The following is a 26474-nucleotide window of genomic DNA, read 5'->3' as shown; positions in this document are numbered from 1 at the left end:
TATGGAAGGGCAGAGTCTGGCCGATAAGAAAGTTAAGTAAAAGAAAAGTAATTCCCACCGCCTCTTCCCACTTTAATGACATTTTTATTTTACTTTATACAAAATCTGTCACATATTCTCTTATTAACAGAAGCTTTTATTTTATTTTATTTTTTTGACATGGGACCTCATGTAGCCCAGGATGACCTGAAATTCAATATGCAGCAAAAGCTAGCCTCAGGATAACCTTGAACTTCTGATCTTCCAGTCTCCATGTCACAGGATTATAAGTAAGCCTTCTCTCACCAAGTTTTATGCAGGACTGGAGACTGAATCCAGGGCAAGCGCTCTGTGAACAAAGCAACATTCCCAACCCAGGAGCATTCTTTTTGTAATTAATATTTGGTGAACAACTTTGTTTGTTTGTTTGTTTGTTTGCAGTATTGGGGAGGAAACCCAGGGCCACAAGATTACTAAATAGGCATTTCATCTCTGCACCACCAGCCCCCTTCAGTTGATCATGTAATCTCCCTTTTAATTTGTATTTTCATTTATTTATCTATTTATGTCTGTGTGCGTGTGTGCGTGTGTGCATGCCACAGTGTGCAAATTGAGGTCAGAGGGTGACTTACTGGAGTCAGCTCACTCTTTCCACCCTGTGAGTTCTAGGATCAAAGCCAGCTTGTCAGGATTGACAGCAGGAGCCTTCACCTACTGAGTCATCCTGCAGACTCCCACATATTTCCCACTTAAAAAATCAGGTCACATGGGGTTAAAAAGTACTGAACTAATTTTGATTGATTCTTGATTGGCTGATGTTAGAAAGGAAGGAGAGAGGCCGAGGTGCCCCTCTACTGCTGGTCATCCCTCTGTCCGCTAAAATTGCGCTGGCATCTCTCTGTCCGAGTGAGACACCAGCCAGGTACTGCCATTCTCGGGAGAGATCAGCACTCAAGAGTTTTCCTTAAGAATCTGGCAAGGAATGACAGAGTGCAGGCCAGGGGTGCTTGGAATGTGCCACCCACCACTAATGAACAGCAACTCTGCTATGGTGGTGAGCGTTGACAGAGTCTGGGAGACTGGGCGTAGCTGTTTTCCATTATTAATATGTAGGCCTGTATGGGAAAAAATCTGACACCCAGATAGCCAATGATTAAAAATGGCTTTTCTCCCTCTTGCAGTAACCATGCAGATCTAATTTCTTTAAGTAGAATTGAAAAGTGTTTACCTTTCCTTAGTCCCCAAGTCTGTGAAGTGTGTTTCAGTGTCAAGTCTCAGCCAACGTGGAAGACAGTGCTGTGGGATTCTGTATGCTCATATGGTGAAGCCAATGGCTACTGTATTTCCAGTGTATGTTAAATTCCAATCATTCTATACTCTCAGCACAGATTATTTCCAACACTTTTTTTTTTTGTATGTTTTTTTGTTTTTCTGGCTCTGCAGATTGAACCTAGTTCTCTCACACACAATGAGAATTCCGATCACATCCTTTGTTAATAGAACCAGGAATCTACTAGTCACGCCCTTTCAGTGGATCCTGGACTAGAGAACACTTCAGGAAAACTGATGTCTAGTTTTTAGTAAAAAATAATGAATTACTGTAACACATATCAATAGCTAATCAAGTGTTATGGCACTGTTGACACAATGCCCTTTCTTTTCTGTACATGACCAGCATTGTTTGCCTTTCCATAATAAGTCAACAAGCGGGAATCAAGCTTTCACTGAGATCATTAATCTTTTTAAACAAATATGAAAATTGGTAGTGTTTTACAGACTAAAGGGGAAAAGAGACTATTTAGATTAGCCAAAGGACACTTTATGGCCATCAGAGAAGAGCCCTGAAGAAGGGCACGGCCCGGTTGCTTTAGGTCCTTGAAAAGGCATCAAGTTGAAGAAACCAGGCTTTTGTCTTTTTTTTTTTATTTCCTTAAGCAGACTCTTAAGTATTCTTTCTCTGGTCATTGCACATCTGCCCCATGACTCAATAATCCAAGTTCCTTCCTGAGTCTGTGAAATCTCTTGTCCAGGATTCAGAGGAAGGTGGGGACACTGAGCATCCGGGCTGGTCCCAGCATGTTTATAACACTATTGTGATGAAAGTTGTTTCCCACCATATCCTATAGTTTACAATGTATAACCAGTGGGTATTTCCCCCCACCTTTTAATCCTTCAACATCAAGTAGATGAGAGAAAAGGAACTGAAGATTTCTGGAAAGTGGGTGATGACTGTGAGCCTGGGTAGTTAGGAGAAGGCATGCTGTTCCTCTATGTTCAAAATAAAATACACATAGGTGTTTTCTGAATTGCCAAGACCTGCCTTATGAAGAAATGTTCTCTAATATAAAACCATAATCATAAACACATGTGTATGCATATAAATATGCATATAAAATAGACTATATGCATGTATACTTACTTTATAAATGTTTTTACCAACTGTTTACATTTTACTTTGTATTTATGTGTTTATTTATCGTTGTGACAGGGTCTTATTATGTAGTCAGGCTGACATGAACTAGTCATCCTCCTTCCTCAGCCCCCTGAGTGCTGGGGTACAGGCTCTAGATACATTTTGATGTATGTCTGTTTTCACAACACGTCTGCACACTGATGACCAGTGTGGAGATTGGCCAAATGGCCTTTCCCCGCTACCTTTCCTGCACCTGTCTTCTCACACCTATTGTGCAGATAATCACCCACTCACACTCATCTGTTTATTTAAACCTTACTTTCCTATTCTCAGATCTTCAAAATCTCCCCATCTCTGTTCCCGACCCTCTCTCCCAGCTCCCACCCTCACCCAAGCTATACTGTTTCCTTTCCTAATAGTTTGCCTTCTGTTCCTTGTGTGAAACATGGCCTTAGATATTGCTAGAATGCACTGGAGAGGGGCACGTGATACACCAATCCTGAACGAAGGCGAGGCCCCACACTTAGAAAGGGGTCCAGGAAGGTCTAGGAAACACAACAATCCTTGAAACTGTGAAGTTGTCTTCTTTTGAATGAAAGGATTTCAGTATCACTCCTTTTCTTAATCTGTCTTGCCCACTTTTCTGCTAAAATGTTATTATTTCTTCTTGTTTGGGCCAGCTTCTTCGCATCTCATCAAGGTTGCTTTCTACTGCAGCTGTCCAGCATCGTAGCTCCATTATGAAACTTTGGTGGGGTTGACCCAGAAACTCAACAACATGACATTGTTCTCTGGGAAGACACATCTTAATCTCAGTTCAACAGCTGATAAATGCTCTTGCAGGAATGTTTGGCTGCCTGTGGGTAAGCATCCAAGGACATAGATCCTCAGAGTTTCCGAATATAGAGTTGATGTGACTGCATGCTCAGAAAAGAGGTACTTATGGGTGTCTTCAATGGCTGATCTTGGTTATCAACTTGACCACATGTGGAATTCTAACTAAAACTCAAGCAGCTGGGCACACCTGTGATGGATTTTTCTTGGCTGGATCATTTGAGTTCGGAAGACCCACTCTAAATCTGGACACACCTTCTGGTGGCAGGCCAAACAAGAGGACTCAGAAGAAGAAAGATTTTGTGTTTTGTCTGCTTGCCCCCACTCTCACTGGACAGTTCATCTATCCCGTTCTTGATCTATTTCTTTACTGGTGTTGGAACCCACTTCTTCAGGATGCCAGTGTAAACCAGAAATCTGAAGCTCTCTAAGACACTGGGACCGCTGAGACATCCAGTCCTGAGGGCTGAACAAGCTTTTCTGTCAGGAGATGGACATTGGTGAACTGCTTGGACCACAGCATGTAAGCAACCAAATACATATGGGACTTTTTAGATTCCTTTAGAGGTTTATTAGCTTCCTTTAGAGAGCCCCGACTAACACAATGTCCGACCACAAAAGCTTATTAGTTCAGTGAGTTGGCAAGGGCATATGCCACTGACAAAACCCATCCCTGCATGATGGCTTTATAAAAAGAAATTGACAACACAACTGATCCTCTGCCTTGGTGGCTCTGGGTTAGCCAATGTTCCCGAACTCTCTCCAACTCCTCAGTGAAGTTTACCATTTTATGCCCCCCTTTTGCCCTCCAAAGTCTGAACTTCGGCAGGTCTGGACAGCCGTTTGAGCTCTCTGCCCTGCTGTTGTAAGAAACAAGGGGCCAGGCTGGTGTCAGGAAGTATTCAGTGCGGTCTGACTTCTCCCACCGAGCACCTCCGATGTCCACACCCTGCATGTGGCAAATCCTTCCCTACACTATCCCTGCCCTTGCCTCGCTCACCTCTCCCAGGAGAGGATGGGACAATGGATCTCCATGTCCCCTAGTTCCCAGAAGACTAGCCTGCTGTCATATCACTGTTTTCTGCCTTTCGTGCCATGGTGTGTGTGTGTGTGTGTGTGTGTGTGTGTGTGTGTGTGTGTGTGTGTGTGTGTGTGTGTGTAACATTTGCCGAGGGTTGACATGATCCAAACACAAGTGACAGGAAAAGAGGGGGAAAGGATGGGCAACCCTGTGCCAGCTGCGCCCTTCTCTGACGCGGTCTCCGAAGAAGCCCATGCACCAGCCTGGGTCCAGGTGCATGCAGCCTTCTCCCCTCCAGAAGCCTGTTCTCTCCGAGGACCCAGCGATGTCGGGCGGTGGGCGGAGCGATGCTGGGCGGTGGGCGGAGCGATGCGAGGCGGCGGGCGGGGCGAGCGGCCGCGCTCCGAGCATGCTCCGGCGGGTAGTAGCAGGCGGGGCGGCTCGTGCTGGTCCCCGACCGGCCGGAGCGGCAGCGGCTGCGGCGCGGGACAGTATGCGGGAACCGCTCGGTAAGTCCTGGCAGCTGTCCGTTTGGCTCGCTCCCACGGCGTCCCGCGGGCCCCGCCTCAGCCTCCCGCGCGCGCCCCCCAACTTCTCCAGCCCGGACATTGTTGGGTCCCTGCCTCGGCGTGAGGGGACGCCCGCGCCACGGGTGGCAGCCCGCCCCCACGTCCCGAGAGCTGCTGCGGTCCCCCGTTCAGGTGCCCGGCGCGGGGAGGAGGCCGGGCTGGCTTTGGCCCCCGTGGGCGCGGGTCTCGCGTGGGCCTCTCCCTCGTCCGGTGCAGCGAGGTGGCGGACCCTCCATCCCAGGACTGACAGCCCGGGTTCCCACGACGCCCTGGCCCGCGGGACCGGCGGTGGGACGTCGGGAGTGGCCGCGCCCGCTCGGGTCCCCGCCCGGCCCCGCCACCCGCCGGGGAGTGGCTGGCAGTCCGCTAAGCGGCTCAACGGGACGGAGCCGCCCGCGTCCCCACGCCCAGATCAGCCACAGCCTCCTCGCGCCACCCCCAGACCCGGTGACCCGGGACCCCGGCCTCCGACGCACCCGCACTCCCCCCAACGCCCCCACCCCACCCCCTGAGGCTCTGGCCGAAGAGGTTGAGCGCCTCGGGTTCCTCTTGGGGAGGAAAATAATCTTAGCGGGGAACTTCAGCCAGCTCAGCCTGGCTGTGCCCCAGCCGGGTCTCTTCCATGCTCCGCTGTGGTCTCTCTGCCCAAGTCTGCGTGGCTGGCCCTGCCTGGAACACACAACTCCCAGGCTTTTCCTGTCCGGGACAGTTTAATTTGTTTCTCCTACCGAGTCGCGTTTTCTTTCTTTGGATTTTTGTCTTTTCAGGCTCGCAAAGAAAAGATATCTAGGGATTGGGAGTGAGCGTTAGAAGATGGGAGGAGCCCTGGGAGGGAGGTGAGAGGTGGGATCCTGGCATCCAGAAACGCTTTGCATGGGAGATAGGAAAGAAAAAGTAGACTGTATTCCGTGGCGTAATTACAGCCCAAGTAGGTAAAACTCCAGGAACCAGTCTTTTGTCAGGTGGACCAAGACCATCGAACATAACAGGAACAGGACTTTCCGAGTCCTGTAGAGGTTTCGTTTCATAGGAGTTGTATTGGATTTTTTTTTTTTTTCCTGTGAAATTGGGAGTTTGGACATTTTCTTTGGTTTTCCCATAATCGGCGTCTTTGGACTTATCGTGATAGTAGCTCTAATCTTTATCATCCCTTGAACAAACTTCCTAAAGGCCTCTCTCCCTGTGACACTGGGCAGACCACGGTGGGGCAAACTTTCACTCCTACTGCAGTGGGCAAGCAAATATTTGTTGAACAGAGGCCTTTAGTCGGTGGGGCCTTCCTCCTGCAAACCTCCTGCAGCTGAGGCTGGGAGGTGAGGACCCAGAGGGCTCCCTCCAGGGACTTCGGGAGATAGGGTAGAGGAAGAAGTCTGGTGTATGTAGGGAGAGGTTTGTTTTTCCAGGCTCTTGGGACATAGGCCATGCCTGAGCAGCCCCAAGCTCTGGAGGGCTTGACAGGCTCATCAGAGTTATCTGATAACTCATCAGAGAGGTCCTGGCTTCCAGAGGCCTGCTGGGTATTGTTCCCTCACTCTAAAAAGTTAACTAGCCTTTGGAGATGATAGGCAAGGAAAATAGATAATGGGTCATTTTTTTTTTTTTCAGTTTAAAAAAAGCAGGTCTGCGAAGATGGTAGGAATCTGCTTTGTGGGATGTAATTTAAAGATAAGTCCCGTCTTGACTGTCAGCACCCCGAAGTTAGTGAGTGGCTCCTTGCAGGCCTCCTGTCCTTGCTGGGAGAGTCGGCTCCTGTGGAAGAACAGCAAACAGGGAGCATGGTCGGTCGGAGGCCAGCTTCTGTGTTAATGAGCTTGGCCAGACTTGACAGTAATTAATCTGGAGAGTTCAGAACACAGTGTTGGGCTGAAACGATTGTTCTGTTGTGGGTTTTACTTGATAAGCCAAGGCTTTATCTCTGAGCCCCACCCCCCACCCCCCACCCCCGGGCTGGGGCTAAATCCTTGCTGCAGTTTCTTTTGGTTATAGCAGATGTTAGTTTTTACCTCTTGGGTGGGAAGGGTTATCTCCCTAGTGGAGCCTTGGCTTCCAGAGCCTGGCTGGCTTCATGAAGGCGGAGGGAAAGGGAGACCTACCTTCTGGCTCTGTACTATATCCTTTAAACACAGAACTGCCCCCGCCCCCACATACCATTTATATTGATTTGCATTTGGAGGATCTTATTTAAAATGTATTTATTACTTTTACTTTCTATAACTGTATTTCCTGACGACTTTTAGAGGATGTGATTTAGATACATGAAGATTTATTGTCAGACTATTTTCTTACGAGTCTTTGGCTGTGGTTAGTTATGCCTTTATAACATGACTGATGAAGCCTGGCTCTTCTGCATGGTCATACTGTTAGGAGCAGGCACTAAAAGACACGTCAAAGAAGTTAAAAAAAAAAAAAGAATGGAATCGAGCTTCTGCTGGGGGAGAGGGGAATCAACAGAGGGGGTCACAACAATTGTCACAGGGAGGTCACTGGGAACCTTCTCTTTCTTTTGCCCAATCACTGAATTTTGTAGTGTTTACTTTTGAAATAACTTCATAGCTTTTATAATTAGTAAGTAAAAATTACATGAAATAATTTGAGCCTTCACATTTTTATGAAATGTCTTTTTATTCTAAAGGTATTTTTAAATTAAAAAAAAAACAACTAATACATGACAAGTATACTAGAAACTTGTCCTGGGACAGCTGGCAGATAATATTTGGATAAAATTAGAAAATTTGATTGGTTGGTTGGTTTTTCTGAGACAGGGTTTTTCTGTGTAGCTTTGCACCTTTTCCTGGAACTCACTTGGTAGCCCAGGCTGGCCTTGAACTCACAGAGATCCGCCTGGCTCTGCCTCCCGAGTGCTGGGATTAAAGGCGTGCGCCACCACCGCCCGGCTGGATAAAATTAGAAAATTTGAAGCTGTTGCAGATTTCACATTTTCCCCAAAACAGAATATTAAAAAGAAAAAAAAATTCTTACTTGGTTTTGTCTTTTCTTAATGACTTGTAATCTTTCAGAAATGTCAGTGAGGTACTTAGAGTCTCATGAAAATGGAGTAAAGTAGCCAAAGTACTAATTACGTGACACAGAACTTAGAGGTGTGTGTGTGTGTGTGTGTGTGTGTGTGTGTGTGTGTGTGTGTGTGTGTCTGTCCCCAGCCCTAGTGGAGAAAAAGGAAATGTAGAGTTAGAAGAGGCAATGCTTATTTAAAAACTGGAGCGCAGGGTATCTGACACTGTGTTCCCCTTTCTTGCGTTTAAAACCCGCTTTCTAACAGCAGTCCCACTCGTCACCATTAGCAGTATGCCAAGACACTTTTTATTGTACACCACTTTTCCATCTGTATTTTTTTTTCCTTTTACCTTAGGAAAAGTCAGTTCAGTGATGCTTGCCTTCCCAAAATGATTACATCACAGGTTGCATATGCTCTTCATGGCCTCTACACGTTGAACAACTTGGGAACAAGTTCCTGAGAACTTCTTGTCTCAGGACTTAAACTGTATCTGTGCAGTTATTTATTTAATAATTAAGACTAGAGAGGGAAATGTCAGCCCCATTGTTCATGATAAAACACACAGTCCTTCCACTGGGGGAGAAAGCCACAGAGAAGACTTTACAAATGCACATACCATTAACAACTTATCCCATTCTGGCTTGTTTTCTGGCTTGGCTATTTACTCCTTGTTTAAAGAAAGCACTTTGTTATATATTAATCATAACATTAGACCTAAACGTTGTCAGTTGAGGAAATATTTACACTGAACTGCCAACAGTTTAAGGGACCAATTACATCTTAAGTGTGGAATGTCAGTGGATACAGCTGAGGAGTTTGGGGGTATTTTTTAGAGAGGAACATTGTCTGAGGAACTGTTAGAATGCAAGTTGTGGTCTTGTGTTGGATTTCATCTTGAGAGCATATGACTTGAGTGCTGGTTAATGATAAAACAGTATATTGGGCTGGAGAGATGGCTCAGTGGTTAAGAATACTGACTGCTCTTGTAGAGGATCCAAGTTCAATTCTCTGCACCCATGTCAGGTGGAACATTTCTCTGTGCCTCGAATGCCTGAAAATACAATTTTATACGTTTGTTTGTGCAGACTTCAGCCCTCAACGTACTTAATGTCCCATCAAACATTTAATTCAACATGTTATCATGAGTAAAACTGTGTAACTAGCATTACATTTATATGTGGGTACCTCTGCTTATGTCATTAGGGATGGGTCCCAAGAAGTAAAACTATCGGTCCATAGAGTTTCAGAGCTCTTGCTACTTGACCATTTGTTTGCCTTGTTTTCCTGAGGTAGACTCTAGCTATGTGGTCCAGGTTGACTTGTCAAACCTCTTGACTCAGCCTCCCATTGGCTGGGGTTAAAGGCAGGTATCATCCAATGGGGCTCCTAATCACTGTTGGAAAAGGAACTATCCATTTGCCCACAGCCGTCCCACACATTCAAAACACACAGATTGCTGTCCCCTCATCAGCAACAAACATGCTTTTACAAATGTCTGGGGCTTGAGAGATGGCTCAGTAGTTTAGAGAGTGGCTTGCTCTTGCAGAGAACCCAATGGTGAGGCCAGTTCCCTGCACCTATAACAGGTGGCCTGCAGCGACTTGACACCCCCTTCTGGTGCTCCGAAGGCACATACACACGTACACATACATTTTTTTTTTAATTTGATAATCTGGAGGTGTGAATGGTCACACTTTGGTTTAATTTATATGTCTTCAGCAATTTGGCTTAATTTTTATTTCTTCGATTTTAGCTGAGTGAATTTCTCTCAGATTTGTAGTTGGGTATTTGCCTCTTAATGTTCAGATCATGTTCTAAGCAAAATTTTAAAAGAAAAGTTCAGCGTTGGGTAATGAGTTGACATTTTGTTCCCTTCACTGTCTTGGGAAGGTTTATGACTGCAAATATGAAAATAAAAATGTTATTTTTACAATTGAGAAGGGAGAAGAAATGGGTAACTGTTAAATGGCCTCCGTTTGCTGCTCTGTACTCCACGTGATGGGACTTTGCATAATTGAAATAATCCCACCGGAGTTGTGGCATCAGCACCATGGAGGGTAGGAACGAGTGGGTTTTGTCTTTGTATTCTCCAGGGCCAGCACACCCAGTGTCCTTCATACCCAGCGCTAAACACGTACCTTGATGAATCAGGGCTAGAGCAAGTGTGCTGTTTGGGACGAAGAATTGCTGGTTGCAGAAGCAATATTCTGTTCACTGTGTGGCCATTTGCCTCTGCTCTCTGGGGTGGCCTCTGCATGGGTGTTAATGAGGCCAAGGTCAGAGGTTCTATCTGCATATGACCTATTTAGCTTTGTTCCATGTCATGGCCACAATCTGTACTCCTGGTTTTTGTTTTTTGTTTTTTTTTTTTTTTCTTTTCTGTGGTCAGCTGACTGGGAAATAATGTGCTGTTCATCACATGAGAGACAGGTTGGAGGGAGGTCCAGATTTCCAGAGCTGTGGAGAGCCTAAATACATCAACTTGGCTGTCCAGTGTGCTCCTTCAGGGATCCAAAGCTCTGTCTTTCTCATGCAGTGTCCTGGGCTCCATCTTGACACACACACACACACACACACACACACACACAAAAAAAAAAAAACTCAAACACAACTCACACAGACAAAACACCTGACTTACACACAACTCATACACAAACAAACACACGCAAATCAAGCACAGAAACACAACTCGTACACTTAAGCACAGACACACTCTCTTACACATATATACTCTGACACAAAACTCACACTAACATGCAGGCTCTCTCTCTCTCTCTCTCTCTCTCTCTCTCTCTCTCTCTCTCTCTCACACACACACACACACACACACACACACACAAACACACACCCCTCTGTTTCACCCACGCCCCACTACATGCACACTGACAGTGTGGGCCGGGAAGCACAGCCCCATCCTAATGCAAGGGCATTGTTAACAGCAGTTTCCAACTCCATAATTCAGTCATTTGAATATGAAGGACACAGCTGATATAGAACTCAGAAATCTGTCACAGTAAGTTGGTCTAAGTCAATGGCTCTCAACCTTCCTAAATGCGGTCACCCTTTAATATAGTTCCTCATGCTGGGGTGACCCCCAACCATAAAATTATTTTGTTGCTACTTCACAACTGTAACTTTTCTACTATTATGAACTGAACTGTAATGTAAATATCTGATATGTGACCCCATAGGGTCACGACCCATAGGTTGAAAACGACTGGTCTAAGTGGTTTCACTCAGGTTCTTTGGAAGGGACAAAAACTGGACTTTGATATTAAAAAAAAAATCATAGCGATTTGGGAGGACAAGGAAATTTTGGGGACTGGGTGGCATCTTAGTTCGGGTTACTATTGCTATGAGGAAACACTTAAGGGATTTACTTCATTCACAGTTCGTCATCAAAAGCGGTCAGTGCAGGGCCTGGGGACAGGAGCTGATGCAGAGGCCATGGAGGGGTGCTGCTCACTGGCTTGCTCCCCATGGCTTGCTCAGCCTGCTCTTTTATAGAACCCAGGACCACCAGCCCAGGGGCGTCTCCATCCACAATGGGCTGGGCCCTCCCCTGTCAATCACCAATTAAGAAAATGCCCTCCAGGCTTGCCCACAGCCCAGCCTTGTGGAGGCATTCTCTCAACTGAGGCTCTCTCAACTGAGGCTCCCTCCTCTCTGATGACTCTGGCCTGTGTCAAGTTGACATAAACTAGCCAGTACTAGTGGGTTGCATCAAAATCAAATTGTTTGTTGTCTTCTGAAACAAAAATACTTTCTACAAATGGGTTGACTGCTGTCTTAGTCATACCAAGTCCAGAATACATGGCATTTTTTTTTTCACAAGCTTACTCTTGTTCCCTCTTTCCCGTCCTTTTCTCCACCAGCTCCCCAGCATGTTACAATTGAAGGGGTTTCTAATTCTTTCTCTGCTCTTCCTTACCACTTTGGCCTTTCCTTTCCCATCGGGTTCACCACACAGCAGTCTTACACTTCCCAAGCCCACTTGCCTATCCTGAGCGGCCATGCGAAGTCCAGACTGTCAGTGTGGCAGGTATCAGTGGCTGTTTCTAGGCAGCTGCTTTCTTTTTCATTAAGAATGCAGGGTCTCGTCCTGGCGGTGGTGGCGCACGCCTTTAATCCCAGCACTCGGGAGGCAGAGGCAGGCGGATCTCTGTGAGTTCGAGGCCAGCCTGGTTTCCAACGGGAGTTCCAGGAAAGGTGCAAAACTACACAGAGAAACCCTGTCTCGAAAAACAAACAAACAAAAAAAGAACACAGGGTCTCTGTCGGTGCCCCTTTCTCATTTAGCGTGGATGTCCTCCTGGTTTGTCTGGTTTTGTTTTTGGTTTTACGTAATGGGCTTACTTAGGAAGAACCTGAAATCCACAGTGACTTAAGTGGCCTGTGAAGGTCGCCATACAGTTGAACAGTGTATTTCTGAGTAACTCACTTCATTGTGTGTCTTAAAATTAACACTAGTATTGCCGTGGAGGCAGTCAATCAGGGCAGGAGTGACTTGGGTCAAGAGTGAAAAGAGCCGCCTTCATCCTAAACAGTAAAGCAGGAGTTCTTTTTAAACACACAGCTGTAAACTTCATGCCACCACATCTTTCTCTTTCTTTGTTTATATGATTTGGTAAGCCAGGAGACTGGTTAATGGCAGGGAGGGAGATTTGTGGAGGGATCTAAACTAGTTATCTGGATTGCCATCCTAGACAGACCTGTATAAACCTACCTGCTGCCATTTAGAATTTGTGCAACCTTGAATGTGCAGCCTCAGTACCCTCATCTGGGAAATAGCTGTGTCTATATCAGGTTCTTCCTGGGAATTCAAAGGGAAATAAGTATCCCAGGCAGCTAATGCCGCCTCTGGCACCTGGCAGACACAGGTGGTCCATTCTGTCTCTCAGGTGCCCCGAGATTGCACACTTATATACAATATTACAATGCAAGGTTCTCTCTCTCTCTCTCTCTCTCTCTCTCTCTCTCTCTCTCTCTCTCTCTCTCTCTCTCTCTCTCTCTCAGATCTATTACTATTTTTTAAAGTATTTCTACTTTTTTTAAAAGCTGTGTGTGTGTGTGTGTGTGTGTGTGTGTGTGTGTGTGTGCATGAGTGAAAGAGTGTCAGACTCAGACTCCCTGGATCTGGAATTCCTGCCAGACTCCTGATATGGGTGCCAGGAAGCAGCCTTGGGTCCTCTGAGAGAACAATAACCCTTCGGACTATTGAGCCATTTCTCGAGCCCTATAAAGCTAAGTTGTCCTGTGATTTGTAGAGAGAGTTTACTGGGGTTAAGGGGCCAGGAGAGTAAGGGATAGATTAACTAGGACTAGAAATGTGTCGTGGACCTACTGCGGGGTGTTCGAACAGTTCGTAGCTGGTCACAAACATTCCCAGGGGAGCAGTGGGACAGTAAGATGTAAACTAGATCTCCTGAGTGAGTCACAAAGCCCAGAGAGAAAACCCTGGCTCCTCAGCCCTCGGCTTCTCTAGCTTACCTCCCCTCTCCACCTAAATGAGGGCCTGCATGCTAAGGAGCATTTCTTTTTTGGTCCCATCTCAAGAAAGCATCATTTAAAACAGTCCGATAGAGGTAAACAAAGGGTGTTTGGGCTAAACCCGGCCTTCCTTCCCATTCAGTGCTGTGTTTGGTTTCTGTGTTGTTGTTTTCATTGAAATGTAATGTTTGTTCTGTCTGTCTGTCTGTCTGTCTCTGACACAGGTCTCACTCTAGTTGCCTTGAAGATGCACAGATCCCCTCACCTCTCTTTCCCAAGTACTGGCAACTCCGCACCTGCCTTCATTTACTTTTTTTGTTTTAAGTTTTTAAAAGATCTGTTTTATATGCATGAGTGTTTTGCACATGCGTGTCTTCACCACGTGTGTGCAGTTCCAGGTCCTCCGGAAGAGCAGGCAGTGCTCCAGCCCACTGCACCTGCCTTGAAATGTTTAGAAGACAGGAATGAAATTCCCAACGTTTGCGTTATCTTAACTATTCTTAGAATGTTAATTACATGCTCAGCAAGAGAAGAGAACTTTTTAGAGACCCAGTTTTCCTTCTTTGTGTATGCTGCCTTACAAAGTTTGTTTTAATGAAAAGCCTTGTTTGCCGTAGTCCAAGTTGTACAAGACCACACTAGAGAAGAGCCTATGGCTGAAGGCCTCACGAGGCTTTCCCCGAGCCGCCTTGCTGGCTCACCCTTGATTCCTCTCACCTACACAGGGATGCCACTGGGTCTAGCAGAGTGCCTAAGTCAGCATTGCCCTTCTCCTGGGGACACCTGGCCTCTCTTGGAGTAAGAAGACGGGGCACCCTAATACATGAAAACATGGGTCTTCATGATGCTACAGCCACACACACTTCATATCTGCCCTCCACCTCAGCTGCTGGGGTAGGACATCTGCAATAGCTTCCCTCCAGGACAAGAGACAGCCAGACCTCCGTCCCTGACGACAGAGTCCCCTGGGACACACGTGCCTTCACTAGATGGTCAGTTCCCATTGTGGTGCAGTCCCTTGAGGAACGTCCGAACAACAGAAAAGCCCGATCAATGCAGACACACAGAGCTTCTCGGTGGCCTTCTCAAGCCAGACACCCAGAGTGAGAGAGGCAGCATGGAAGATGTCCTTCACTTCCCCAGCCCCATGGGCTCTTCTGCATGCTGGCTGTGCCAGTCGGTGGTGGTTGGGGACCCTCGGGTTCAGGCTGCAGCGGATCCCCGTAGAGTGAGGCAGGAAGAAGGAAGTGATGGTACTGTTCTTAGGGAGAATTCTTTCTTCTTCCAGTGGTGCTCTGTAGACCAGAAAAGCAGCAGCATGTGGTGGCTAGGACCTTCCTGAAAAGCCAAGTTTGGATAGGTGAGATCAGCTTTATTTGCTTTTGAGAGGAGAGCAAGGGACTTGTTAGGCCAAGGAGTTTCTCACAGAGTAATAGCATTATTGAACTTAAACATACTTCAGTGGTCATCTTGCCTCACACTCTGATGACCACCAGAGGGATGGCATCGACACTGATGTTCTTTCAGACTAGTGCCTGGGGAAGTTAGTCACTAGGTTGTGACCACCGTTCTTAGGAAGTGAAAGAGTAACTGTCTTCATCACTTCCTAGGTATTTCCATATCAAGAAATAAATGTAGCTAAATGTATCAGTTACTTGTCCCGTCGCTGTGACCAAATATCTAACAAAGAATGACTTTCACTTCACCGCATGCTTGAGAGGACACGTTCCACCCCAGCAGTGAAGGCATGTGCCCACTGTTAGTGGGGCTGCCACCCTGGCAGTGAAGGCATGTGCCCACTGTTAGTGGGGCTGCTTGTTCATATCACAGTGGGTCAGAGAGCAGCAACTCAGGCTGGAGTTCTCTGGGGTGGGGCTTTAACCCACTGGTCTCACCTCCAGATGATTCCTTATAGGCCCACAGCCTCTCAAAATAGGACCAACAACTGGAGAAAGTGTCTAAAATACATAAGCCTGTGAGCAATATCTCTCACTCATACCCTAACAGGACTCCCCCCAAAATATCTTTCTTTTTCTTTCTTTCTTTCTTTCTTTCTTTCTTTCTTTCTTTCTTTCTTTCTTTCTTTCTTTCTTTCTTTCTTTCTTTCTTTCTTTCTTTCTTTCTTTCTTTTTAATCTGAGACAGGGACTCAACATTGTATCCTAGCTGACCTGGAATTTACTAGATATCCCAGGTTGGCCTTGAATTTGGGACAGTCCTCTTGCCTCAGCTTCCTGAGTGCTGAGAAATGAGCCACCACGTCTGACTAAGAAGAAATTTATTGAATGAACTGGCTGCAAAATAATACAGAGTGCAACCTGGGCAGAGGTTTTATTTGACTGAGAACCTTCCAGAGGCCTTGTCAATCCCTTGAGATTGGATAGGGTCTCTTTCCAGTCATCCTGTCTCCATCCATGGGATAGGTAACCAGCTCCTATCATGTGTCTACCACACATATGCCTAGTTTTAATTGCCTGCTGTCTGTTCAGGCAGACAGTAGAGACAAAGAATGTGTTCTTCATTATCAGTTCAGAGCTTGGTGCATACTATGCTTCTAGGAAATGTGTCTTAATGTTTCTTCTTGCAAAGCAATATTCCATTCTTGGTTACTCGGGGAGGCTGAGTTTCGAGTATGTGGTGATACCAAGTGGGTATGAGGTCGGAAATCAAGAGCAACACACCACATGATACCAAAGGGGACAGGAAATGGTAAAAGCACGTGCTGAAAATTGACAGTGCGACGTAACAATCTGTCGTGTGATGTTTGCATGGTGATGTGTACGTGTTCCTATTGGACTTTCAGAACAGTGCAGTAATCTGGGAAGATGGTTCGCTGCCATTTTGCATATGGGAAAGCTTGGAGTGGTTGCCCACTCACTTCAGGGACACCACCTGAAAGAGTAGCTCACCAGGCCCTGGGGTGCGTCTGATCCTGTGTCCTTTCAATATACTCTTACCTTCCCGGGTTACAGAACAACTTGATGACAGTGACAGCCTCAGTGTGTGCCGGCTGTTGTCATGGCAGTGCGGGAGTGGCGGAATCACACGCCATTGACCTACGCTCTTGGTATCTTGGAATTCGAAGGAGACGAAAACTCCATGGGTGCCCGAGCCCCCTCACTGGCCTGTCTTGGCGGCCACGGCAATTAACGTGTCTGTAGTAAGGAACTGTTACCGCTTGATGCAGCCCGTTCCATTTTCAGTGGAAAGTGGCATCAAAGACACAAGCCAAACGCAGCAGGTGTTAGAACACTAGTGTACAGGAAGCTGTAGGAGAGGGGTCAGGGCCTCCCGTGCATGTGGAAACGAGGTAGAGGCCAGGCTGAGCTGGGTAAAGGTGAAGAGCACACCCAAGGGGCGGAAGTCTTCCATGAGCCTGCATGGCGGTGGGGCCTTTGGGGGTTGTGGGTAAGGTCTGTGGGTCAGCCGGTCGCTCAGCCCTGAGCCCTGAAGCCTGTACTCTACTCCCACACCCATGAACTGCAGGCCCCAGAGAGGAAAACAGGTAAGACTCTCCACAACAGAGATCCCTTGACCTCAGTCATCTGAGGTCACTTTGGCTTTGACAAGCTGGATCTCTTCTGAAAGACATATTTGCCTTAGTATGTGGGTTGTTGTCCTGTTGAAGATTTTTCGGAATATAATTGTGGGCACATAGGGAAGTTGGACAGTGGTCCACATGGATGTTCCGTGCAGAGGGGCTGCATACAACCATCTCTGTCTGAAGACACAGTCTCGTGGCTGTGAGATCTTTACCCTGGGCCACCAGTCTTTGGTCTCTAAGGCATGGTTTTGCTCCTGAGGTCATCAGACCCAGAGTCTGTTTAAAGGGCCAAGTTTCGCACTCCCATATTGACAAATGCAGCGTACCTATCCACCTCCTGACTGTTTTCATACCACCCAGTACCTACCCCTTCTCTCATTCATGCATCCGTTCACAGGTGTTTCCAGAAAGCATCTTAGTTGTTGGATGCTGGGGGTGTAGCCAGCAAAAATCCCCGACTAAGTAACCTTCCCTCGCGTTCACACAGCCCCGAGTTGTGCTGTGACTTCTTTTCTCTAGTCCTTAGCCAAGGTCCTTGCTAAGCTGGTTTGAAGAGATATTTGTTTCTCTAGTCCTTCTTTGTTGTATAAGTGAATGGCCCATTTGCGACTTCCCAAAAGTCACACTATTGTGACTTCCCGAAAGTCACAAAGCAGTGTCAGGAATGGTGTGGCAGAGAGTTTTCTGTGAGGTCACGAACTCCCAGAGCTTTCCAACCTTCCAAAATCTAGAGGGACACCATGCACAGTTCTAGACCTACAAGATGTGATCATCCCCAAGCTGACCGCAGAGATGTCTCTGCTTGTGTGTTCTAATGGGTGACATGCACCCAGGGGTCAGCAGAACCGTGCAGGGACCCAGGGAGAATGCCCACGGGCAGGAAGTGCAGGCAACTTCATTGCGCCCGTGCACTGGCCAGCATGCATTTCTTAGCAATTGTTTCGGTGGCCATATTGACTTTCCCTACAGCAGCGGAGGGGCTGGGGCTGGGGCTCCCTAACCCCAGGGTGTCCAGGCCAGGGCTGGCCCCAGTCTCTGTGACTGGCAGCTCCACCTGCTTTGTCTTAGGATGTATTCATTCCCTCTCTTTGATCTTCTTGCCTCTAGTTATTAACCTGGGATAAGCCACTAAGTATGCTGGTCTCCAGGCCAGATTTACCCTCGGCCACCCTTGGCTGAGAGATGGAAAACTTTGTACAAAATCACTGTGAAGACATTTGTCTCACAGAAGTTTCCCGTGGACCCTGGCTGGTCTAGTAGCACACACCTGTGACTCCAGTGCTTGGAAACCTGGGGCAGCAGGATCGCAAGTCCATACAGTCAGTGTGAACTACCTAGTGAGATCCCATCTTTCCCAGACAAGGTCTAGATATGCATCCCGGGCAGGCCTGGGGAGGGTGGGTGTCCACTTCGGTGTGGGCATTCATGAAGGCAGCTCTTCGTTATCCTTTCAGTGATGGGTCCTGCCGCCATGATGGTCCGAACTGGTGAGCTTTGATGACGCTGCACCATGTACAGTGTGGAAGATCTCCTGATTTCTCATGGATACAAACCAGCCCGGGAGGTCTCAGCGCCACGGAAGGACAAATCAGAGGGATGCCGGCCAACAAGGACAAGAACCCGAGCGGGCCAAGGCCTTTTGAATGGGTACGAGGATGGCCCGACAGCTCATGCCCACAGTAAGTCGTCCCTGGGGACAGGACACGTGAGCAGCTCTGAAAGCCGCAGCAGCAAGCCAAGAGGCCACCACCGGGAGCGCCAAAGCACGTCTGCTTCTAGAACTCCTGAAGCGGGGTAAGCTTCGTGTTGGCCCAGCGTTTTCTTTTGACTTGGGAGTTTGGCGTTGGGTTATTATATGTAAGTAAATCAACTATTCCTATTTGGCTGGGTTGGGGGGAGGGGGCGTGTCAAAGACAAGGCTGCATTTTGCTTGGGCTGCGTTTGGGGTCTGAGTCCTGGCTGTGGTCAGCGCAGGGCTGGGTAACAGACCTCCATTCCCCATGATGTGCAAACAGACGGCACCAAGGCAAGCGGCGTCTCTCCTGGCTCCACTTCTCTTCTCTTGTAAAGTGCTCAGCTGCACAGGAAGCACCCTGGAGCTTTGTGGAGCTCGGCTCATTCATGTCCACCCCTACACGCTAGTATAATGGGCTTCCTCACTGATGCATTCCAGTAGCTGGTAGATTCGGGGAGTTGGAAAGAGGTGTGTACCCCTATATTTGACCCAGCATGCCTCTGCACCTGTGTTGTCCTTTGGCGGTTGTCCCATGTGAACACAGGTCTACCTGTGGGGGCTTCCTGACCATGGAAAAGGAGGGTGGGTTGGCTGGAGCTTGGTGGTGAAAACAGGCATTTCCGCGAACATGAGAAGGAGCCTCACACTCTTCCAAACGGCTGCAGTTCCGGCCCACCAGTGCCATCCCTCCATCAAGCTGTGCTTATCTTGGGACAGGAAAAGCATATAGAAAAGCAGAGCTCTAGTGTGCAGTGTCCTGTGGAGCTGGATGTAACCAGCCAGGACAAAGTGACAGGTGAAGCTGGCGTCCAAAGAAAGAAACACAGTGTTGGGTTAAGTGAATGGGCAGGAACTAGCAGCCAGGTGGAGGTGGCCCACGCCTTTAATCCCAGCACTCAGGAGGCAGAGCCAGGCGGATCTCTGTGAGTTCAAGGCCAATCTGGTCTACAGAGCGAGATCCAGGACAGACACCAAAACTACACAGAGAAACCCTGTCTCAAAAAAACAAAAAACAAAAAACAAAACAACAACAACTACAACAACAACAAAAAAAACCCTAGCCTCCTGTAGTCACAGGTCACTCTCTTCAGAGAGAGCCTCTTCCTGATTGGTCCCCAGCTTTCAGACAGCAATGGATGGGACTCTAAAGATCATTCAGTACCTTGAATGTTGGGCAGTGTCAAAGCGCGGCGGGTTCTTCTTGCCTTGTGTGGTCAGGGCAGGCTTAGCGTTCCCTACCGGGGCCAGGCTCAGGAGGGCCTCCATGCTGGGAGTCAGGAAACAATTCACAGTTCACACATTTGTCGGCTGCTTTTGGGGCCGCTCAGCCTTATTCCTCCAGAAACCTTCCCTCCGTGGGGTTCCGGAGGCGAGTTCTTCCAGACAAGTTGGTTGAGGGTCATGAGAACTCTACTCCGGGCGAACGTGGGCGTGGTTTTCTCCCTTCTGGTTTTGCGTGCCTCTGTCTTTCACCTTGATCACCAAGTACCAAGGTGGGCCCCGACTCTGGTTTCTTCGGTGTTTCCCACAGAGTCTGAACTGCACACACAGTGCTTGTTGGATGTATAGAACTCCTGTGAATCCTGGACTCGGGCCTTTCCATGCCCTCGTGTAGGAACGGGCTTCGGAGACTCCCAGCCTGCACTCAGGGAGGCACAGTTCCATGCAAGCCACCCCTCCTCATGTCACGAGTGAAGTGTTCAGATGAGTGACTGTGTGTCACACTGGCATGTCTTCACGTGGATGGCAAAGATGCCTCTTCTGTGCGTTTTTGAGATGTGCTGTTTAACTCAGAAAGCAGACAGTGGTTTTGGGGTAGAAAGGGTAGCTTATAGAGTAAAGAGCATGAATGCATACATGATTACAGAAATCCGAGCCAGTGCTTACGCCTGGGGACCATCTGCAGGTATTCCCTGGATGATCTGGAAAGGTGCTTTCTCCCTTTGGCAGCCAAATGATACTTGAAACTAGGAGGCAGGCTATGGAGGCAGAGCAGGAGGGGAGCTGTCCCCCCAGGAAAAGGTTGCTTTAGGAGGACATAAGCAAGTGCCAGCAGTGAACAGCTCAGGCAGCTCAACCTCAAGATGAAGCCAAGCACACGCCAGCACGTGCGAATCCAGGATCTGAGTGGGTAACGGCGCTCTGCCAGCCCGCAGCCCCTGGTTCCTTGGCCAGGGCAGCTGTGGCCTAGTACTGTGTCCTGTCCCAACAGTGGCCTCTGCTGGGCTGCTCTCCGGGACTGCAGGACACCTGGGGCTCAGGATGTCCAACTCCAAACTGTGAGGAGACGGGGCAAACCCAGGGCTCCTTTAGTGACATCTCTCGCTCTGGCTAAGGGCTGACCTGCCGTTGTCCCGACATGTTGAGTTAGGACTCAGCACCTGTCTACCGTTCTGGGAAAGGGGAAGGTCGGTGCTCCAGGTGAAGCCCCGGAGCGAGTGGGGAGGCCTGCTTGTTTTATTCTGTCAGGTTGTGGAGACAGGCATGGTAGTAATGTTTCGTGGAAGAACTTGAGGCCCAGAGAGCGTTGGTGGTTTGTCAGGTGCGACTCTGGGTGGCAGTGAAGGGAATGAAGCTTGGCCAGAAGTCAAGCACCTGGCTGCCACCCCACAGCAGTGAAGGGCCTGGCCACACTTTGAGCTGGTGAGCTCCTCTTCCAGCTGCCGGGTGCTGGGCCGTCTTCACCTCACATCCTCTACTCTCTTCTGAGACATGGCTGTGTCGCTTCCTGTGAGGAGACACTGGAGGAATGCATGCACCATACCTACGTTAGATAGTGTGTGCAGCCCTGCTCCTCTGTGGACATTGTTCAGTTACATGTGAATGCAAGGAAGAGTTGTCTACACCTGCACTGAGCTGGAACACCAGCCAAGGGCGTCTTTTGACATGATTAGCAAGCATGCAAGGTACTTGTTTCCTAACCTTGAAGACATTGCCCAGAGCTCTCACCATTATTAGATCAAATGATACTGAGCAGCCAAGACAAGAATGATTAACAGTTCTGGGGGAAAAGAGGTGAAGGAATGTGTGAACTTGCTAAAAAACTTGTATGCTCAAGTGGCAGAGATGGGACCAAGAGTCATTTCTCACTTGTATACAGTTTATCCAAATTAATGACTGGAGAGACCTTGCTTTCTGAAGCTGTATGTCTGGGACTATTCTCCCATGACTGGAGCCCCGGCTGTGACCACTCCCCAGGGCCCAGCTTAGTTCCCTTGCCCGTGTGATCGCCTGGTGTCATAGCAGGCCCTGAGGGGACCTCCTGTGCCTTACCAGTCTGCTTTTCCTGCTGCCAGTGTCTGGCCTTGGCGGATCACACCCCGCCCCGCACTCTGTCTCCAGGGTCTCCAGGGTCTCCAGGGTCTCCAGTTGTCCATCTGGAAACCCCGCCTCCTCAGCAACCCTGCTGCAGCTCTACCCCATGGGAAATCCTCTGTCCCTGAATTCTCTAGAATGTCCTCTAGGCCTGTGGGATTGCCATGTCCTGAAGGCTGATACCTTACCTGGTACATCAGCAACTCAGCTAATTCCAGTTGTCAACACTTTCACTCTGTAAGTATTCATTCTTTAATAAATTCATCGTGCCAGGCTGGCACTCCCACGCCCAGGCATTTGTGGAAGTACTAAGTATTTCAGCATGTCAGGTTCATCTGCGACAGGTGAAGGGCTTGCCAGCCTTGGAGTTGGCTGGGGAAGGTTCCATGGCGAGGAAGAGGAGTCTTGGCCTCCATGCTGAGCTGACTTGACCACCTTCCTCACCCCTGTGACAGTTCAGCTTAAGGAAAACAGGCTTAGTGTGGATCACAGTTCCAGAGAGCACAAGTGTATTTCACGGAGGGGAAGGCGTGGGGATGAGAGGCTGGTCCATGGCAGTGGGAGCTTTTCACATCCTGTTGGGTACCATGGCGGGGAAGGCATGGGGATGAGAGGCTGGTCCATGGCAGTGGGAGCTTTTCACATCCTGTTGGGCAGTGCTCAGAGAGATTAGCCAGAACCTGAAGCAAGTATAGCCTTCAAGATCTCTCAACAATCTGGTCTTTTAGCTAGACTTCACCTTCTGAAGTTTTATGACCTTATTGGAGGAATTATCCACCCTGTCTCCTCTTGTGAGTGGTCTTGATTCTTTTTTGTGTGTAACCCCTTGGCTGGGCAGCCCTTTCCCTGTGTGGACAATGACTCTACCCCAGAAACAGGCTCAAAGTGATGTATTATTTTCTTCCATGATGCTGTCATAGTTGGCTTTCTGTTACTGTGATACGACACCATGACAAAAAACAACTTGGGGAGGAAAGGGTTTATTACATCTTACCTCATCAAAGGAAGTCGGGACAGAGGCTCAGTGAGGAACCGAGAGGCAGGAACTGAAGCAGAGAGTACAGAGGAGCACTGCTTACTGATTTACTTCCAAGTCCATATTCAGCTACCTTTTCATCCAGCCTAGGCCCACCTGCCCAGGGGTAGCACCGCTCACAGTGGGTTAGGCCTTCTTGCATCAATCAACAGTCCAAAAAAGTGTCACACAGACATGCCCACGGTACAGTGTGATGGAGGCCGTTCCTCAGTTGAGGCGTTCCCTTCCCGGGGGACTCCAGGTTGGTTTCCAGTTAACAGCTGAAGCTAACCATGACAGGGGGTTAACAGAGGAGCCCACTGCTGCCTCACCCCGTCTCTCAAAAGTTCTGAGGAAAGAATTATGGTGTCGGACAGCAGCAAGTGTGTCAGGGTGTGTCTCCTGCAGCAGTCAGTGAGCTGTTGGGGGCTGGAGCTCCATAGAGGGCTGTGCATGAGGGCAGCCTCCAGGCATGGGGTGCTCAGCACCCGGCCCTGCTGTGAGTACCGACCAGACGTCCTCAGTAGACTCCTGTTGACACTTAGTCTCGGGGGTGTGGCACTGCTTTGGGAGGTTGTGGGACCTTTAAGAGGTGGAGTCTAGTTGGGGAAAGTGAGTCCCTGGGGTGAGGGCCTTGGAGGTTACAGTCAGGTGCTTCTGGCCTGGAGCTCTCAGCTTCCAGGTCAGCCACTGAGATCTGAGCAAGACCCCCATGACCTGCTGCCACTCGGTTCGTCCTCGTGCCTTCCCCACGAGGAAATGGTGAACTGAGAGAAATCTCTGGGCTTTCAAGTTGCTTTTGTCGGGGAGGTGAGCAAAGTAGTGAACACAGCCCAGACACAAACCCTCCCATCACTCTTCGCAAGCCTGGCATTTCCCCTGTTCACGTCACCATGCCCAGGCTGGCCTGGAGGCTACGGGTCCCTCAGTGGCCTGAGACTGTGTCCATGAAACTGGCAGCAGGTTCCACATGAAAATCAGAAATGGGACAGAAAAATCCACAGGCCACATCCAAAGCTTGCTTGCCATCACCCACATGAACGATCACACACTTGTAGGAGCACAAACATGTGAGCACAGACACGGTGCATACATGCGTGAGCACACATGCAAGCATACAAGTGCATGAGAACACACAAGCATATACACATACAAGCACACATGTGTAAGCACACACACGTATAGTCCACACACATGAGCACATGCATGCGTGTGTGTGCTCAGGCATGGGTGTACACACATGTAACACACAGAGAAAGTGGGTGGGATACTGTGGAGGAAGCTGCATGCTTTGAGTGAGGTTGATCCTTAGCTCCCATTAAAATATGTGAAGGCCGTTATCAGCCTTCACGGGTTTCCTTAATGTGTTTCCTGTGGAACAGTGTAATGAGAGGAAGCTGTAAAAGGACTGAGCAGCGCAGAGGTTTGGATCTGAAAATCACACCACAATCGGCTCTGCTCCGCCTCACCCAGGGAATTCTGGTTTGATTTTTATTTATTTGATTTTTATTTTTTTAAGTTTTGTCAGTTAACTTTGAGGCTACCTTGTAATTATCCAGCAGCAGCAGCAGCAGCAGCATCGTGACTAATTAGAGACTTAGCAACTGAGGAGCCTCTGATGTGGTGGCTCCAGGCTCTCATCCTGGGTGGTTTATATCAGGTGGATAAACATCCCTTCTCAATGGTGCTACCGGGTATGGTAAACAGTTCATTTTGGGTTTTTTTTTTTTTCAACTTCTCTCAAATCATACCCTACTTATAATGGTTTTCTAAAAAAAGGAGTGCGTAAATGCTTAAATTTAACATCAGTTTCTGTGTCTCTCTTTCTCTTTCCAAAGTTCTGAGCCCACACACTTTATCTGTGGGGCTTGCTTCAGATCCTCAGCACGGAGTGCTGCATCTTGGCCTCATCATGGAGACAATGCAGATTCCTGCGCTGGCATGCTCTTGAGCAAGCAAAGCCCCGGGCCTCTCCTCCCCTCTCCTCCAGGGCACTTGTTCCTGTTTAGGGGCCCTGGGTCCCCAGTGTCTCCTGCTCACTCTGCCAATTGCCTTCTGCTGAGGAGTTTGCTCGGCAGGAGGCGGGGTAGATCCTGAGACCAGTGTCTTGCAGAAGCATGGTGGTGAGGAAGGACTTCCAGAGACCTTCCTGTGTCTTGGCAGCCATGGTATCACCAAGAGGCTTGTCCATGAGGAGGCTTGTCTTTAGTTAGAGACTAGGTGAGTTTAAGAGGTAGGAAATGCCACTGGACAGTCTGAGCAGGAAATGCGAGGTTAAGCAAGAGCTGAGTGGATTGCTATGTATCGTTGCTTTGCCCCCAAGAGGACTGTGCTAATCCTTAAGGAGAAACAAAGAAAAACCCAGGTGACCATAGGTGACGTCTGGGATGTCCAAGGACCTTTGCAGCCCTCAGGTCTCTGTGTGAGCATCTCCAGTACTTGCTTCCCTCTGCTGCCTGCTGTGAACTCAGCTCCTAGAGAACAGTGGGCCAGACACATGGGCTGAGTGATCGAATACATGGAGGCAAGGAGGCTGGTCTAAATGGGAGTGGGAAGTGAAGAGCTGGCGGGTTCTTTCATGTCTTCAGTGGCACCGAGTGGACTGTACTGCTCAAGAAAGTCTAACTTGGTAAAAGCATATTGATTCCTATTAGAGGAAGTAGGATACCCTGGAATGGTCTACTTACCTGTTGGACTTACATGAGAGCAGATGGGTGGACGCTGCCCTTCCTGTTTGGTTTTAATAAACCAAACACTGGTCTGTTCTGCATTGTCCTGTGGAAACGGGTGTAGCTTCTTCCTTAGTGACCAGCTGTGCTGGGAGAGGCAGCGTCTTGTTATGACACTCAGCTGGCTCATCAGTTCCTGCTATTGTCAAGGCCTAGGGATTACAACCTAGAAGAAAGAAAATGTGGACTGAAACAGCCATCCCAGCATGGCAAGCTTTCCGATCTTCCCCTTTCTCTGTGCTTGCCTGCACCTCTTTCCCCTAGGATGGGAAGAAAGAGTGCTGACGCTCCCTGTCCACCAAGAACTTACCATAATTGGGTTAGTAATGGCTGAAACAACATTCTCTGTGTTCAGTACCACGTGAAACATTCTGCCTTATTTCACTGTGTCTCTCCCAGCAAACTCCCAAAGGCAGAACTGTTAGTGTCCCCACTGTAGAAGAGAGGCATTGGAGGTGGGGAGGTTAAGGATTCAGCAGGAGGTGTGCACAGTTTGAAGGTTGTGAGGTTGACACTTAACATCCATGCTGCCCTTTCTAAGCCAGGGCAGAAGAGCTCACACTCCTGACGTCTTCATCTTGGTCCACGTTTCCCATCTGGTCACCTTCCTAAAGCTGAGTCAGAAAGATGCCAGTAAATGTTGCTTTGGGTGTGCTGCTACCAGCCAGGCCCCAGATGTGAATGGCCACACTGCTCTGCCCTGTTAGTTCCTAGCTGGTGTGGCTGGAAGCCGGGGCTCTGGTGCCGATCTCTCCCTGAAAAGATGCCGCAAGACTGGTTTTCCTGTGGGCTGGAGGCGATCTGTCAATTGGCCCACT

General features: G+C 48.5%; 1 protein-coding gene across 3 annotated transcripts in view; it reads left to right on the top strand.

Moving 5' to 3' along the window:
• Positions 1 to 4607: 4607 nt before the first annotated feature.
• Positions 4608 to 26474, top strand: part of Jcad (junctional cadherin 5 associated) — a 41515-nt gene continuing 19648 nt past the window's right edge. The window contains exons 1-2 of one of the 3 annotated variants that reach the window (XM_006990762.4): positions 4608 to 4756; positions 18317 to 18656. In XM_006990762.4, the coding sequence (XP_006990824.3) occupies positions 18373 to 18656 (284 nt within the window). In that variant the 5' untranslated portion in view covers positions 4608 to 4756; positions 18317 to 18372. Of the gene's footprint in view, positions 4757 to 16124; positions 16824 to 18316; positions 18720 to 26474 lie in introns of those variants that run through there. The other 2 variants (XM_006990763.4, XM_076572517.1) reach the window with 2 other exon arrangements.

This window comes from Peromyscus maniculatus, chromosome 5, assembly GCF_049852395.1.
Source record: "Peromyscus maniculatus bairdii isolate BWxNUB_F1_BW_parent chromosome 5, HU_Pman_BW_mat_3.1, whole genome shotgun sequence".
NCBI classification, from domain to species: Eukaryota; Metazoa; Chordata; class Mammalia; order Rodentia; family Cricetidae; genus Peromyscus; species Peromyscus maniculatus.
The sequence above is the reverse complement of the archived record's forward strand: the minus strand, read 5'-3'. Positions and strand labels throughout refer to the sequence as shown.